The sequence below is a fragment of the Tachypleus tridentatus genome, chromosome 13 (genome assembly GCF_004210375.1).
Source record: "Tachypleus tridentatus isolate NWPU-2018 chromosome 13, ASM421037v1, whole genome shotgun sequence".
Taxonomy (NCBI): domain Eukaryota; kingdom Metazoa; phylum Arthropoda; class Merostomata; order Xiphosura; family Limulidae; genus Tachypleus; species Tachypleus tridentatus.
The window spans coordinates 14,214,185-14,229,120 of NC_134837.1; the positions used below are offsets into that span (position 1 = coordinate 14,214,185).

At 33.6% G+C, this 14,936-nt stretch overlaps 1 protein-coding gene across 1 annotated transcript in view; it reads right to left on the reverse strand.

Annotated features, from left to right (window-relative positions):
- The window catches only part of LOC143238414 (anoctamin-10-like), a 72,831-nt gene extending 58,173 nt beyond the window's left edge, over positions 1-14,658 (reverse strand). Inside the window, exons 1-3 of the mRNA XM_076478620.1 lie at positions 14,523-14,658; positions 13,316-13,546; positions 5,021-5,267 (exon numbers count right to left, since the gene is read on the reverse strand). Of these exons, the coding sequence (XP_076334735.1) occupies positions 5,021-5,267; positions 13,316-13,523 (455 nt within the window). The 5' untranslated portion in view covers positions 13,524-13,546; positions 14,523-14,658. The remainder of the gene's footprint in view (positions 1-5,020; positions 5,268-13,315; positions 13,547-14,522) is intronic.
- Positions 14,659-14,936: the final 278 nt, after the last annotated feature.

Genomic DNA, 14,936 nt, shown 5'->3' on the forward strand with positions numbered 1-14,936 from the left:
TTTCAGTTCCACCAGGACAATTATAGTCAAAGAAACAGTCAGTTCAAAAGGAAAGGGGTGATCGCTCTGCCCAAGTCTTGATGGCCAAGAAGGTGGAGGAACAAGCAGAAGTGCCAGATACCCGACAAAAGCTTTCACCTAGAGTATCAGCGATGCTCCGGACATCAATCACCTCCTGACCATCAGAGAGTAAGATCGAGAGGGGGACAGAATTGTAGTGCCCATTAACCTTTCGAATCCCATCCCATATGATCTTGGAACTGGCGGTAAAAGATATGCTAGTTGTGAACTTAATCCAAGATTCCTTCTGGCTTTGATGTCTTACCCACCTAGTATTTGTACAGGCCCGTTGGAAAGCAACAGTTTGAAAGTGTGGGATACCTACGAAAAGTATCCCAGGCTCGTTTTTGAGCCATCCGTGCTAAGTGGCAAGCAGGATTCCACCATGGACGAGGATATCGTGGAAAACGTGTCGAGGTTTTAGGAATACACTGAGCAGCTGCTTGTATTATACAGCCAGTTACCGCTGCTACACAGTCGTCTATTGATGGCTGATTTACAATGGCAGGGTCAAGTTCTGCAAAAGCAGTGAAAGTGGACCAGTCTGCCTGATCTAGCTTCCACCGGGGCACATGGGTAGGGTGGCATCGACCACGGCCAGTCTCTCTCAAAAGGATCAGAAAATGATCACTGCCTAGTGGATTACTGTCAACCTTCCATGACAAATGGGAGAATAATGAAGGGGAGCAAACTGAGAGATCAATAGCGGTAAAGGACTGACTAGGTGCATGAAAGTAAGTGGAAGAACCAGTATTGAAAAGAGAAAGATTATGATCAGAGAGCATACGCTCTACAGATCGACCCCTCCCATCAATAACAGCACTTCCCCAGAGGAAATGATGTACATTAAAATCCCCCAGGATTAGAAATGGAGATGGCAACTGTTCAACGAGAGCATCAAGGTCTGATTGATTATATGTCTCTCCAGGGGACAGGTACAGAAAACAAACAGTGATGGTATGACCCAAGGAAACACGGATGGCTACGGCCTCCAAGGGTGTGTTGAGTGACAAAGACAGGGTGGGCACATGCTGATCAACCAACAGTGCCACCTCTCCATGTACTCGACCATCACACAACCTGTCATTTCTGTACAGAGAAAACTGCCGAATGGAGACTGTATCAGCAAGTTTGAGAAACGTTTCTTGTAAAGAAAGACAAACTGGATGGTAGGAAGCAATCAGTGTTTTGATATCATCCAGATTAGAACGTAAACCTCGACAGTTCCATTGTATCAAGGTGGCCATTTTTAAGAACGGGTAGGTGAGGTGGTTGGAGAACCCTTCTGTTTATGACCACGTCTTTTTTCTTTACTGTCTTTAATCGGAAGAGGTCTATCAACCTCCATGGATCTTGCCCTGGGTCGAGTGGGCAGGTTTTTGTTATTGGAAGGTGAGTCCAGTGACTGAGGATGCAAACGAATAATTGTTTTGCCTCTTGGGGTGGGAGAAAAAGATGTATCAGAAAAAATGCCTGTATTTGAAACTGAAGGACGTGGATCTTGAGGTTTGTTGGAAGGTATGGGAGGAACAGATATGGGTGTGGAAGTCGTTTCATCAACCTTTTTAATCACGGAGGTCAAAAGGCTTTTCATTTGTTTTGAAAACGATTCTCTTGGAGGCATAGAGAGATCTGTCTGCACTCCCACTGTAGTTGTGGAATGAAGTGCAGCAGCATATGTCCGAGATGGAGTGGTGGGCAGCAATTTCCGAGCCTCAGGATAATTAATGTTATGTATCGTTTTCAAATGCTGCACCTCTTTTTCCTCCAACCATTTTGGGCAAGAATGAAAGTAAGAGGGGTGAGAACCATTGCAGTTGACGCAATGTGGGTCCATGTCACATTCATATGCATCATGGTCCTTGCCCCCACAACGAGCACATGTCAGGGAACCACGACATGATGTCTTTGAGTGGCTGAATCTCTGACATTGGAAACATCGAAGAGGGTTTGGTATGTATGGCCGAACCCTGCAAATGAGATAACCTGCCTTGATGGTGGCAGGTGCACGTGGTGAAGTAAATGTTAAAATGAGGGTATTTGTTGGCAGTGTAACTCCATCTTTGCGAGTGGAGATGCGCCTCACTGAAGAAACTCCTTGAGCGAGAATCTCTGACTCGGGAACGTTCTTCAAATCCATCTCAACAATAACTCCTCGTGAAGAATTCAAAGTAGCATGGGGTGTAACCTCAATAGGTATATCCCCAATTGCCTTTGAATTCAAGAGGAGTTCACTGTGTTGGGATGTGGATGTTTCAACCAATATGTCACCAGATCGAAGCTTCTTTACTGACTTTGGAGAGCCAGCAAGTCCCTCTAGTCCCTTCTGAATAAAAAAGGGGGACATTTGCCCTAAAGGTTTTTCCGAAAGAGAATGTAATATAAAAAAATGAGGTATGTGTGTTACTGATGTTGAAGATTGCTGTTCAGAGTCTTCAAGACGTGGTCGCTTACCGATTGACTGTTTTTTCACAATTTTATTTAAATTTTTTGGAGGATCCATAGGAAAAAGGAAAAATTTCGGTACCCAAAGGCCACCCGTCTACAGGAATTCGAGGCCAAAGTGGTGTGTTAGGGTTGGACCCCTCAACCACCAGGATCCTCTCCTCCCTTTCACGGGTCGCCACGCACGGCAAACACGTGGGTGGATGTTTAGATCCCAAAGAAGGTAACCAGACAGAACAGAACCTTCCCTGGGAGGTCCACTCACCACGTACGGGAATCCACACCGAGGGGATAAGTTTTGAAGAAAACACCCAGATATACAAAGTGTTGGGGGAGGATGAAGAAAGAACCTCTTCAAAGTAATCAAACATTCCACCTGTATATTTTCAAGAAGGAACTGATGAGTAGGACTGGCCAACTTCCATTAAGAAATGGCAAAAAGAAGCCAATTGTCCATGTACATGTAAAAGTGGTGTTCCCAAGGTATGAATGTGTTGAGCAATGGGACAAACACTTGACAAAAATTGATGACATGGAAGAAAGACCAAAGGCATACCATTCCATGAGGGGCAAATTGGCAACAGTAACACACAAATGGAGCAGGTGCAACATCTAGGAGGACAAGGACTGCCTCATGTAGACACTGAGCAGGGATCACAAGAAGCAGGAAGGACAAGCCACATATTACTATGAAATATGGTGAACAGTGGTACCACAGAAAACAGTGATAGTCACGGATGGAAAGGGTGTGGTCAAGAAAAGTGACTCAGGGCCACACACAAAGAACATGACCCATACATACAGAACCAAGTGATGGGTCTGCAAGAATACAGAGTTGTGGTTCATTAAAGACCTAAGAGAAGTGAGCCACTTGTTTTGTTTAACAGTGGAAATGAAGAAGAAAAAATGTCTCCAGAAACCCACAGGGCTCCCATGAAAAACCTCATATAGGGAGAAGAAAGCCAATGTTGAAAAGTGGGACAGAGATAGGATAAACAGGAAATTTTGGGAAATCATCCCTCCCAAATAGGTAGTCAAGTGTAGTCACGATACAGGTGTAAAAGTAGAATAATAATAAAAGCATGAACAGAAGACAGCATGTATTCCATACAGTGCTTCATCTACCCATGAACAGAAGACAGCATGTATTCCATACAGTGCTTCATCTACCCATGAACAGAAGACAGCATATATTCCATACAGTGCTTCATCTACCCATGAACAGAAGACAGCATATATTCCATACAGTGCTTCATCTACCCATGAACAGAGGTCACAAAATCCCACAATGGGTTGTCTGTGGGCAAAAATGCATGAAAAGATGAGTGACACGCACCCAAAGTGGTAGGAATAACTTCAGAATTTATGCAAAACGTGCAAGTTAAATAAGATAAATCAAATGCTCTAATAGAAAAGTGAAATCAAGTAGAAAGAAGTTAACCTGAACAAAGTTTACAAAAGTTAAACAGTTTCCAGTGTAGTAGCTGTTCTAAAGAAAAACATTTGCTCTTAACCACTGCCAAATGAGAGCTGACAGTTCAATGGTGGTGCACAGAGGAAGTTGTATGTCTCATGTGATAGTAGTGCTTTCCTGTTGGTGGAGGTGATGCATAATGATTTATATAAAAGATGTGTTGAAAATTTGGATTCAAACAGATAGAGGGTTAAAGGCTTGTGGCATACATTCAAACAAAGTTTGCAAATAGAGGGCAGCAAAAAAACAAGAAGAGCTAATGGACAGTACCATATCAGAAATACTAATTATGATTGTATTTTCATGAGGTTAACTGGCTTAATTGTAACTGACTAACTGATTATTTTAAATTATACTAATAAATGTAGGCAATGCTCATAGGTACTCGGTTATACCAATTAATAAAGTAACTGTTGAGCTCTCATGTTGACTACAGTTTAAATTTGAACTTTAGCATACAAACAATATTGTTAAATAAGTTGCTACATATATAAATCTTTCTCTGATGCATGATTCTGTTAATTATGCTGTATCTTAATATTATTGTACAATTCTATTATTGTTTTTGGAAACATTCACAGGTGTGTATTACCTCAATGTACACACAATAAACTATTTTAAAACTGATAAAAAATAAGATGAATGGATGTCAACTGCCCATTGTAGAAACACAAGTGTAGAGGACACATTTTGACCATTACCACCCATTAAACCAAGTTTCATCATGAATACTCTGCCTAAACTATTTATCAAAAAATATTTCCAAACTTGTATGTATACATTATTTATAAAATCTGAAAACAGAAAGAAGTTGACAGCTCATTCAATATTGTACACTGCAACTAAAAAACTCATGTATTTTTTACCATTCACAGTTTCTAGGTTTGTTTAATATTGTCAAAAGTTATATTTTAACTAAAAACATATGTTTAAAATAATAAATTATAGTTACACTAAAAACAAAACAAGAGAGAATACTTCTCAAACAAACTCTTTTACACAGTGTGTTAAAACAATTCTCTTTGTGTGCTCTCAACTCACTTTTCATATGGAGCTGTCAAGTAGAACACATAAACTCCAGAATGCCGATGATGGCGAACTTCAACAGTGACATCTGGTAAGCGTGTTCTTAATTTTTTCAATAACCAGACTAATGTGGTTTCATTAACATTAGCTGGAAAAGTAACCACAATGTCACAGTCATGGCTGGGAACTGTATGTTTCCACACCTGTCCAGCAGCAAGGAGTTGCCGAGATGCAGAAAGTCGCTTTCCAATTAGTCGACTTGCTAAGATTGGAAAACAAACAAAAACTTTTATATATATGTATACGTAAGGTCATAAATCAAACACACAGGAAAACTGCTATTAATACACACTAGAATATAATTACTAAAATAATGTTTATTTTCAATATAAATAACTTCACAATCTACAATTTCTTTTGAAACTCACCTGTTACTATTATGCTAATAATGAATCCCAGCACAAGTTTACCCAACAAATTAAAAAGGGGAAAGGAGTAAAAGGGAATGGGATAAACCTTGTGTTTAGAAAACATCTGATTCCGAAACGCAACTCTAATTAGTTATATAATGTTACATTAAATACGTTCTATTGTAGGAATGCTTGGTTACTGTGCAAATTTAGATATGCTCTCTATGCCTGAAATATCTCCCTCTTTTTTCCATATTTAACTAATTAATGTTTAGTTACTATCTTGCATAATTTTATAATAACATCTGTCAGTGTACAAGTATAAATTTTTGATGAAAGTATATTAAATGTGAGTTTTCAAGAGCTGAAAAATGGACAAAAACAGGAACAAGGTTCATTTTCATACACCCAAGTCTGTGGTGGTACATTTGTGGACACACCACCAAATAACTGGTCTCTATTTCAGATAGGCTGAATAACATATACAAGAATAGTTTATGTCTTCTTATCTACAAAAAGATACCTGAAAGGGTTTAGAAAAAAAGACCTACTAGGAATATGGATAGATTAAGGTATCTTGAGAAGGAAAGGTTAAAAGATTATTTATGAAAGTTTATAAGGCTATAAGTGGGATTAATAGGATAAAGGCCTCTGTGATATATTTTGAACATAACAGAACAAGAGAACAGATGTTTGAAATCTGAAAACAAAACTGGATAGGTTCAAATTTAAACAGCTTATAGCCTTATAAACTTTTTAACAAGGTGGCTCGAGTTATAGAATAATTTAATTAATTAACAGTTTAAATGAGAATCTGAGAAATAAAATGTTGGTTACAATCTTTACTTTTCTCAATGATGGGTGTTCAAAGACAGCCTCGAGGACCAAGTGATCCCTTGTTGTCTGTACACTGTGTCTATTTAAATAATTGGTAAAATAAACAAATACATGTTTTATATGTAACAATAAATATAGATCTACCAATTTTATTTTATTTTTACTTTTTTGTGCACATACATGTTCAAAAGCAAAACCAAGCACCTGTGTCACAAGCTGTAGTACTTCATAATAATAAGAGTTTTAAGTATATGTGATGTAATATTACAGTACAATTTGAAAAACAAAAACACCATTTCAACAGAATAATAAACAAACATCAATTACCTTAATATCCTTCAAAAAACCTTAAACTATCCTTCAAGTATATGCAATACAACAAAAAAATGTGAAAATTAACACTACTTTTTTTCAAATTTGTTTCATTACCATTAAAGCAAAACAAATACCTAGAGTTTACCTACAAAAATATATTTTATTAGACAACAATATTAACGTACATAAAATTTACTTTAATATTAAACATAACTGGTTAAGCTTAATTAAGTAAATCTACTCAAACAACAAATGTTTAATACATGAAATCTCAATATTATACTTGAAATTCTGTATTGTTAAGTCGTAATGGCATCCATCCAACAAATAATAAAATCCCAAAATAGATTTGGCAGAGAGCACAGTTTTTCACCTTCATTCCCAGTTACCAGAATAAACTAATTTAATTTGAAGATGCATATAGTATCTGTTGAAGAAAAGGATGGAATTTGTTTTTACACACTTATTTTCTAGTCAGTTTTTCCAATCAAGTTTATATGTTTGAAACATTTTGCCAAAGTATATACTTTTGAAACATTCTAGGGTATTTCACACTATTCAGAGTTTATATGTTTGAAACATTTTGCCAAAGTATATACTTTTGAAACATTCTAGGGTATTTCACACTATTCAGAGTTTATATGTTTGAAACATTTTGCCAAAGTATATACTTTTGAAACATTCTAGGGTATTTCACACTATTCAGGTTTATATGTTTGAAACATTTTGCCAAAGTATATACTTTTGAAACATTCTAGGGTATTTCACACTATTCAGAGTTTATATGTTTGAAACATTTTGCCAAAGTATATACTTTTGAAACATTCTAGGGTATTTCACACTATTCAGAGTTTATATGTTTGAAACATTTTGCCAAAGTATATACTTTTGAAACATTCTAGGGTATTTCACACTATTCAGAGTTTATATGTTTGAAACATTTTGCCAAAGTATATACTTTTGAAACATTCTAGGGTATTTCACACTATTCAGGTTTATATGTTTGAAACATTTTGCCAAAGTATATACTTTTGAAACATTCTAGGGTATTTCACACTATTCAGGTTTATGTTTGAAACATTTTGCCAAAGTATATACTTTTGAAACATTCTAGGGTATTTCACACTATTCAGAGTTTATATGTTTGAAACATTTTGCCAAAGTATATACTTTTGAAACATTCTAGGGTATTTCACACTATTCAGAGTTTATGTTTGAAACATTTTGCCAAAGTATATACTTTTGAAACATTCTAGGGTATTTCACACTATTCAGGTTTATATGTTTGAAACATTTTGCCAAAGTATATACTTTTGAAACATTCTAGGGTATTTCACACTATTCAGAGTTTATATGTTTGAAACATTTTGCCAAAGTATATACTTTTGAAACATTCTAGGGTATTTCACACTATTCAGAGTTTATATGTTTGAAACATTTTGCCAAAGTATATACTTTTGAAACATTCTAGGGTATTTCACACTATTCAGAGTTTATATGTTTGAAACATTTTGCCAAAGTATATACTTTTGAAACATTCTAGGGTATTTCACACTATTCAGGTTTATATGTTTGAAACATTTTGCCAAAGTATATACTTTTGAAACATTCTAGGGTATTTCACACTATTCAGGTTTATGTTTGAAACATTTTGCCAAAGTATATACTTTTGAAACATTCTAGGGTATTTCACACTATTCAGAGTTTATGTTTGAAACATTTTGCCAAAGTATATACTTTTGAAACATTCTAGGGTATTTCACACTATTCAGAGTTTATATGTTTGAAACATTTTGTCAAAGTATATACTTTTGAAACATTCTAGGGTATTTCACACTATTCAGAGTTTATATGTTTGAAACATTTTGCCAAAGTATATACTTTTGAAACATTCTAGGTATTTCACACTATTCAGAGTTTATATGTTTGAAACATTTTGCCAAAGTATATACTTTTGAAACATTCTAGGGTATTTCACACTATTCAGAGTTTATATGTTTGAAACATTTTGTCAAAGTATATACTTTTGAAACATTCTAGAGTATTTCACACTGTTCAGAATGTTCAAGAATATTCCATATACACAATAATCTACATGTCACTTTTAATTCTGAAATATTCTGTTATCACATCTTAGAAATCATGTTTTCAAAGTCTGAGTGGGGTTTCCTTCTGGTCCAGATTTTGCTACTTTTAACTGATTCTAGCTATCTAGGGATTACATGGACCAGTGCAGGTATGAAACTGCAGCTAACCAAGATGAAGTAGCAGAAGCCACAGAGAAAGTTAAGGGCAGTGTCAATGGGTTTCCTACACAAAACAACTTCAGGTCATCCAACCAAGAGATGATTAGTGAGAGGTTTGTGAACTAGTCATAACCTTCCTTAGTGACACTTGTCTTCATGCATGGTGGATGGCCAATACATCTTATGCTCCCAAGACCTGGATGTTTATGGATGACTAAGTTTTCTGGCTGTGAGAAAAGAAGGCCCTGTAATGCCTCACCTTTACTGTCTGAACCTATCTTAGGGCATGGTTCACTGCTCTTAACAATAACCTTCCTACAAGGTCTTGTTAAGTATAAAAAAGGTGAATTATACTGTCAAAATCTGCTTGTTAAACATTTGCTGAACAGCTGTAGTATCTCAATGAGGAAGTTGCTGATTTTGACAATATGAACAATGGTAAAGACACTAAGTGAGAAGGAATATCATAAAATTTGAGAACATCTTGATTGTAAAATTCATTACAAAGAATACAATGGACTTATTCAGGTGCCTCCAAAGTCCATACGAGTTTCCGAATTGTGACCCCAACTCCTGGAAGCTTAGAAAGGACTAAAGAGAAACACTACAGACAGTTCAACATTTGAATGTTGTAAATGATAATGTGGCCCTTATTGAGAAGTATAGTGCCATTATAACAAACAAAATAGCACATACAGAAGTATTCTTTCAAGTTGTGCAGGATGAGAGAAAGATGTTGTCCTAACAGTAAAAGGAAAAACTGTAACCGCGCAAAAGTGACTTACCACACCAAAATCATATACTTCTACTATTGCACATGCAATAAAGTAATAATATACTTTAATGAATTATTTAGGATACATATGTTTTCATATCATATAGTACATATGGTATCAGGCCACTGCAGTCAAGAATTGCACATCTCATCAGGCAACTTTTACATATAGTTCAAAATGGATAAAGTTTGATATTTAATGATTTTTCCACACTGAAATAAAATTATGGAGTATAAGCTTTTGAATATTTAACCTGAAAATATACCTGCAAATTAGAACCACCTAATACCTTGATGTATGATGTATACCAGCAAGCTCACCAACAGGATGCTAAAAATAACATACGTTTATTTGATATTTTGGACAGAAAGTATCTGTAGTGATTAGAACCTAGCCTATAGCAAAATAAACATTTTCATTATGTTTAGTAATAAAAGAAATCAGGTTTCTCAGTGATTTAGCTAAAAATGTTATAGATTATCAGAAAACAAAGAAACAAAAAAAATCAAATGATCAGTGTCATGTAAAATAATTGATTAGTTGCAAATATATATAATCAAATCATTTAATAAGAATAAGAAACAATCAATTTAGTTTTTCTGATTAATACTGTTTTTGATAATTACAATTACACAGCAACTAAAACTGTGACTAAACTAATGCCATGAAAGTTAAACTAATGGTATCGTAATTGGTATTTCTGATTATCCCAATGGGGTGAATTCAGGACTGTTGTTAGATGGTTCTGATAAACAGGTGGCTTATTCTAGGCCTACATTTTGTAACAGTGGTACTACAAAGATCATCATTACTGAGAATTACAACAAGGAAATGTCAGAATATTAGAAGTATATAATATGTGAAAGAAGAACTAAAGAAATGAAGAGCAAATTACATGCATGAGAAAATAAACTTGTAAATCAGTGGGATTTATTTTTATTTCTTTACAAAACTATAGATATGACAGCTTTGATATTGCGAAATGTGTTAAATAATGTATTAGGTAATTAATTATATTAATTTGAAACTGTCAACGACTGACACGTGTAAGCAACTTCTGAGCTCTGGCTACAGATTTCTAGTAACTGTGGTCAAACAGTGAAGTCAACCTCAAGAACAAAATATGCACATGCCAGCAAATATTGTAACAAATTCAAAAACATTTAGAGCTCCAGCTCTGAAGTATGTAAGTGTAGCAATAAAAAATAGTCATTGCTGAAATTTTTATTTACACAATGGAACCTTATTGGTTGCCACATCTGACAGAATGAGTGATGGCAATACTGTTGGAAGTGGCATGTCCTTACACTGCAAGGAATATAAAACCATCTTTCATAAACTGTCTTAGCTTAGATGATTATCACATGTTATAGATACCAGACACGATTGAAAAACTAAAAGAAATGATGAATTTATTAATGCAACTCTAAAACCAGACTCACTTTTATAAATAAGTACTTTAGAATTACTCTTGTACATGAGAACTTTTATGTAAATTATAAATATAATTTTAATTTGTATTCTACTAGAGAAAGACAATTTTTCAATTTTTTGTAATGTCACTGTACAGTAACACAATTCAGAAAGTTATATGAAAAATAAAACAAAGCTTGTAATGCCATTATGTAGTTTCAAAGTTCAGAGAGACACATGAAAAATTATACAAAACATGTAATTTCATTACATAGTATCACAGTTCAGAAAGATATATGATAATTACAGGCAGTACTTCTGTTTTAAGAAGTCATTTACTAATCTTATTTTAATGAATTTTTGGTATAGTGAATTATTTGATGTTACATAGAGCATAACATTATTATTTTGGTGGCTAGTTCCAATTCACAATTACTCCTTTGTAAAGTTTGCTTCCCTTCACCACATTCCTTTAAATTTGAATCCAAAGTTTCAGTCATTTTTTCTTTGACCTTAGAAAGATATGCCCACCATGTTACTACAGTCTGGATCACAATGCCCATAAGACAATACTTAGAAATCAAAATTAACACAGAATACTCAATATCTCTTTAGACTGTAAAAACATTTTGCTCAGTAGAACAGTTATTAGTACTACAACAGCATAAAATGTTAACAAGGGATAAAGCCAGCTGACTGCCAGTGCTACCAACTAGATAACTGCATGAAGATAGTTCTTATTATCCAATAATCAAAATATTGTTATTGGGATATTTCAATACGATACTCAATCAATTCAAGTTTGTTCAGCCTTATCAATTAGTGTCAGAACTAATTAAAATAAATCAACTAATCAAAATTACAGTTTTCAATTATTACTAATTTTAATAATTTCAACTGTTTAATTAATCAAAATATTGCCACTACACTTGTTATTAAGCAAAAAGCTATATAATGAGCTATCTACACTCTATCCATCAAAAATATGAAAACCAAACTAAGTATTACATTCTTTTTGCAATATAATGATTATAATCAATTACCAAATTCCACTAACTAATTAGCTTTAATTAAATGTATTAATTTACTTAATAAATTAAAAGTGTATCAACAAGTCCACCTCTTGTACTGAGGTCAAGATGGAATATATTTTGTATTATCCAAAGATCAAACCCCTCCTGGTTTAATGGAAATGCTACAAACTTATCTTACATACAAACTTTCTTATCAGAACTATGAAGCTAAAAATACAAGTCATTTCATCTGTTACCATGTTTTAAAAATTAACAAATTAACCATAAAAAATGGTCGTTTTACTTATAAACAAGCACCCAGTTAAATTTCCCTAGATTAGGTGTATTATTTGTACATCACATATTTATGTATTAGCCACCATTCCTTTCATTTTGAACCACAAAATGATTATATGCAAAAAACACCTGTCCATATCCCTAATAAAATAAAATAAAATTTGTTTATGAATAGAATTCTATTAAATAAAATCAATGTATGAATTACTAAGGAATTATCCCCTCCTTTTTTATTACACTAACTTGAAATTATGATAATCAAATTATGACCACATATATTCTTAATACATCTTGGTTATAAAACAGCACCTACTTATTACAGTATTAATAACATCTCAACTTTACACATAAATCAATAAGTAATACAAAGTAGGAACAAAATACCTTAAACAGTGAAGGTAATGATATCAAGGAACCATCTTTGAAATTGCTTGCATGGGTAATGAAGAAAACGTTATCACAAGTTCAAAACAGTAACAAACAGTGATAGGTTTACCATGAAGCAATTGCAGGTGGTATATTCATTTAATTACTATTTTACAAATGCAAAAATACCATTAGTACAATCTTCTCAAACTTCATGAAATATACTTTATATGCATGAAAATATTTCAGTTATTTACAAAAAAAATGGAATTTTGAATTAGGTCAGAAAAGCAAAATGAACCATAAGTATGCACATGAACTTTAATAGTTAAAATGCACACAAAACAACACTTGAAGGATTGGTTTTCAAACACACAATAAGACTGTAATATACAAACACAACTGAAAACAGTCTGTATGAAAAAACTAGACAAGGCTACAAACTTTCAACTAAACCACTGTAAACTGAATAGTTGTTTTTAAGATTTCCTACTCTCATAATAAAACTTTTATTCAACAACTTTTTACTTAAAGAGAGACAGGCAACGGATTAAAATATTTTCAGAATGCACTAAGAGGGTTATATCATTTTTTCTGTGCAAGCCACTTAACCTTTCTACAGAAACACAGGTCTTACCTATAGAAAGAGAAAACTTTGCTTTGTGTGAAAGTTTTGAAATGTCAGTTTGTTCTTCAATCTTCTTATGATGGTGCAAGTCATCTGATGAATTTGTGCTCTTTATCTCTGGCTTTCTTTTCTCTGTCGCTTTAACTGCTTCTTTACCCAATCCATTCAAACATGCGTCGTAATATTCTGCAGGTGCAGTCTGTCTTCTTCTTAACATGGCTATCAAGTGAAGAATTCCTCCTACACATATTTTTAAAAAAATTACATGTTCTCGAACTTTCATAAAAACTATCACTAAAACTATTATTTTTATGAAGTGTTCCTGAAAGCTTGAGATGACATGACTGTTAAACTGAATCTATGCTTAAGAACGAAGTGCGTAACCATTAAGTTTATTTAGTTAAAATGAAATATTTTATCCAGAATTGAAACAACTTTCTGTTTTGCATATTTTTCCTTATTAATACTTTTTAAGTTGAACTGTGAATCTGTTGAGCTTAACAAACTTTGGTATTTTTGTAAATTAATTACTATATCACAAAATAAACCAATATAAGAAATTTGTCATTCCACATTTATTTTACTGGCATAACTTAATTTAACTTATGTATACCTTCAAAGCTAAACCGTGTTCTATCAAATATGCATATTTGTTTATCTTATTACATATCATTAGTACTATGTATTAATATTAATGGTAATACACTGTCTATTATTAAAAATTAATAATTATCCTATGGAAGTTGAAAACCAAACCTTAAGATAAAAACTATAACAGTTACTCCACCTACCTCATATTAATTTTAATAAAACTTAATTTAACATGTTAAGACTTCTTTAGAACTTAGGTGTGAAAAATTTTGATCGTGCTCCTTTGAACTACCGAAATATAGTTACGAATCTCCGAATTCTAATACAGCAAGCCTTATAAAACTACCAAATACTGCTTTTTATGTTGTATTAAAGAAAGCGAATGGCTGCATCAGTGCAGAACAGTGCTGCAATGAAAGTAAAACTTCATTCATAAAGTCACCTCAATAAAGCCTAAATGATTCTCTAACATACAGTTTCCAACTTGGTAAACGCTGGAACTAAAATACGTACAACTAAGCCTAACTATTACTCTGCGTCGGCTCTACGTCATATTTAACACTAGTAACAGTAATATTGAATAAATACAAATACTTTACATAATTATGTTTACATTGCAGATTACCTTTATTAACAAAGTCTCAACGTCTCTATAATTCTAGCTGTAACATTTAACTTCGCAACATTAATACAACTAAGAGCCCAAGTGAATATGAAGGATAAACATTGACGTTAAATTGTTGACTAACACTGTAAATGAAACACTTCTAAGTTGTAGGTGTATTGGAAACTAAAATCACGTGATTAAGCTAAAAAGTTTCATGTAGCTTTTAACTTCTAATGTTATTTTACAAACATTTCCATTAAAACACAACTATAACTAGTTTAGTTTTACATGAAATAACGAAAACACAGTCTGAATTATATTACGTATATAAAGTAAACCTGTGTTCACAAATAATATGTAACGCTGAGCAGAATACAGAAGTGAAGGGTTTGAACAACAACAAAAGAAGCACAAATCTAATACCTTTTAGAA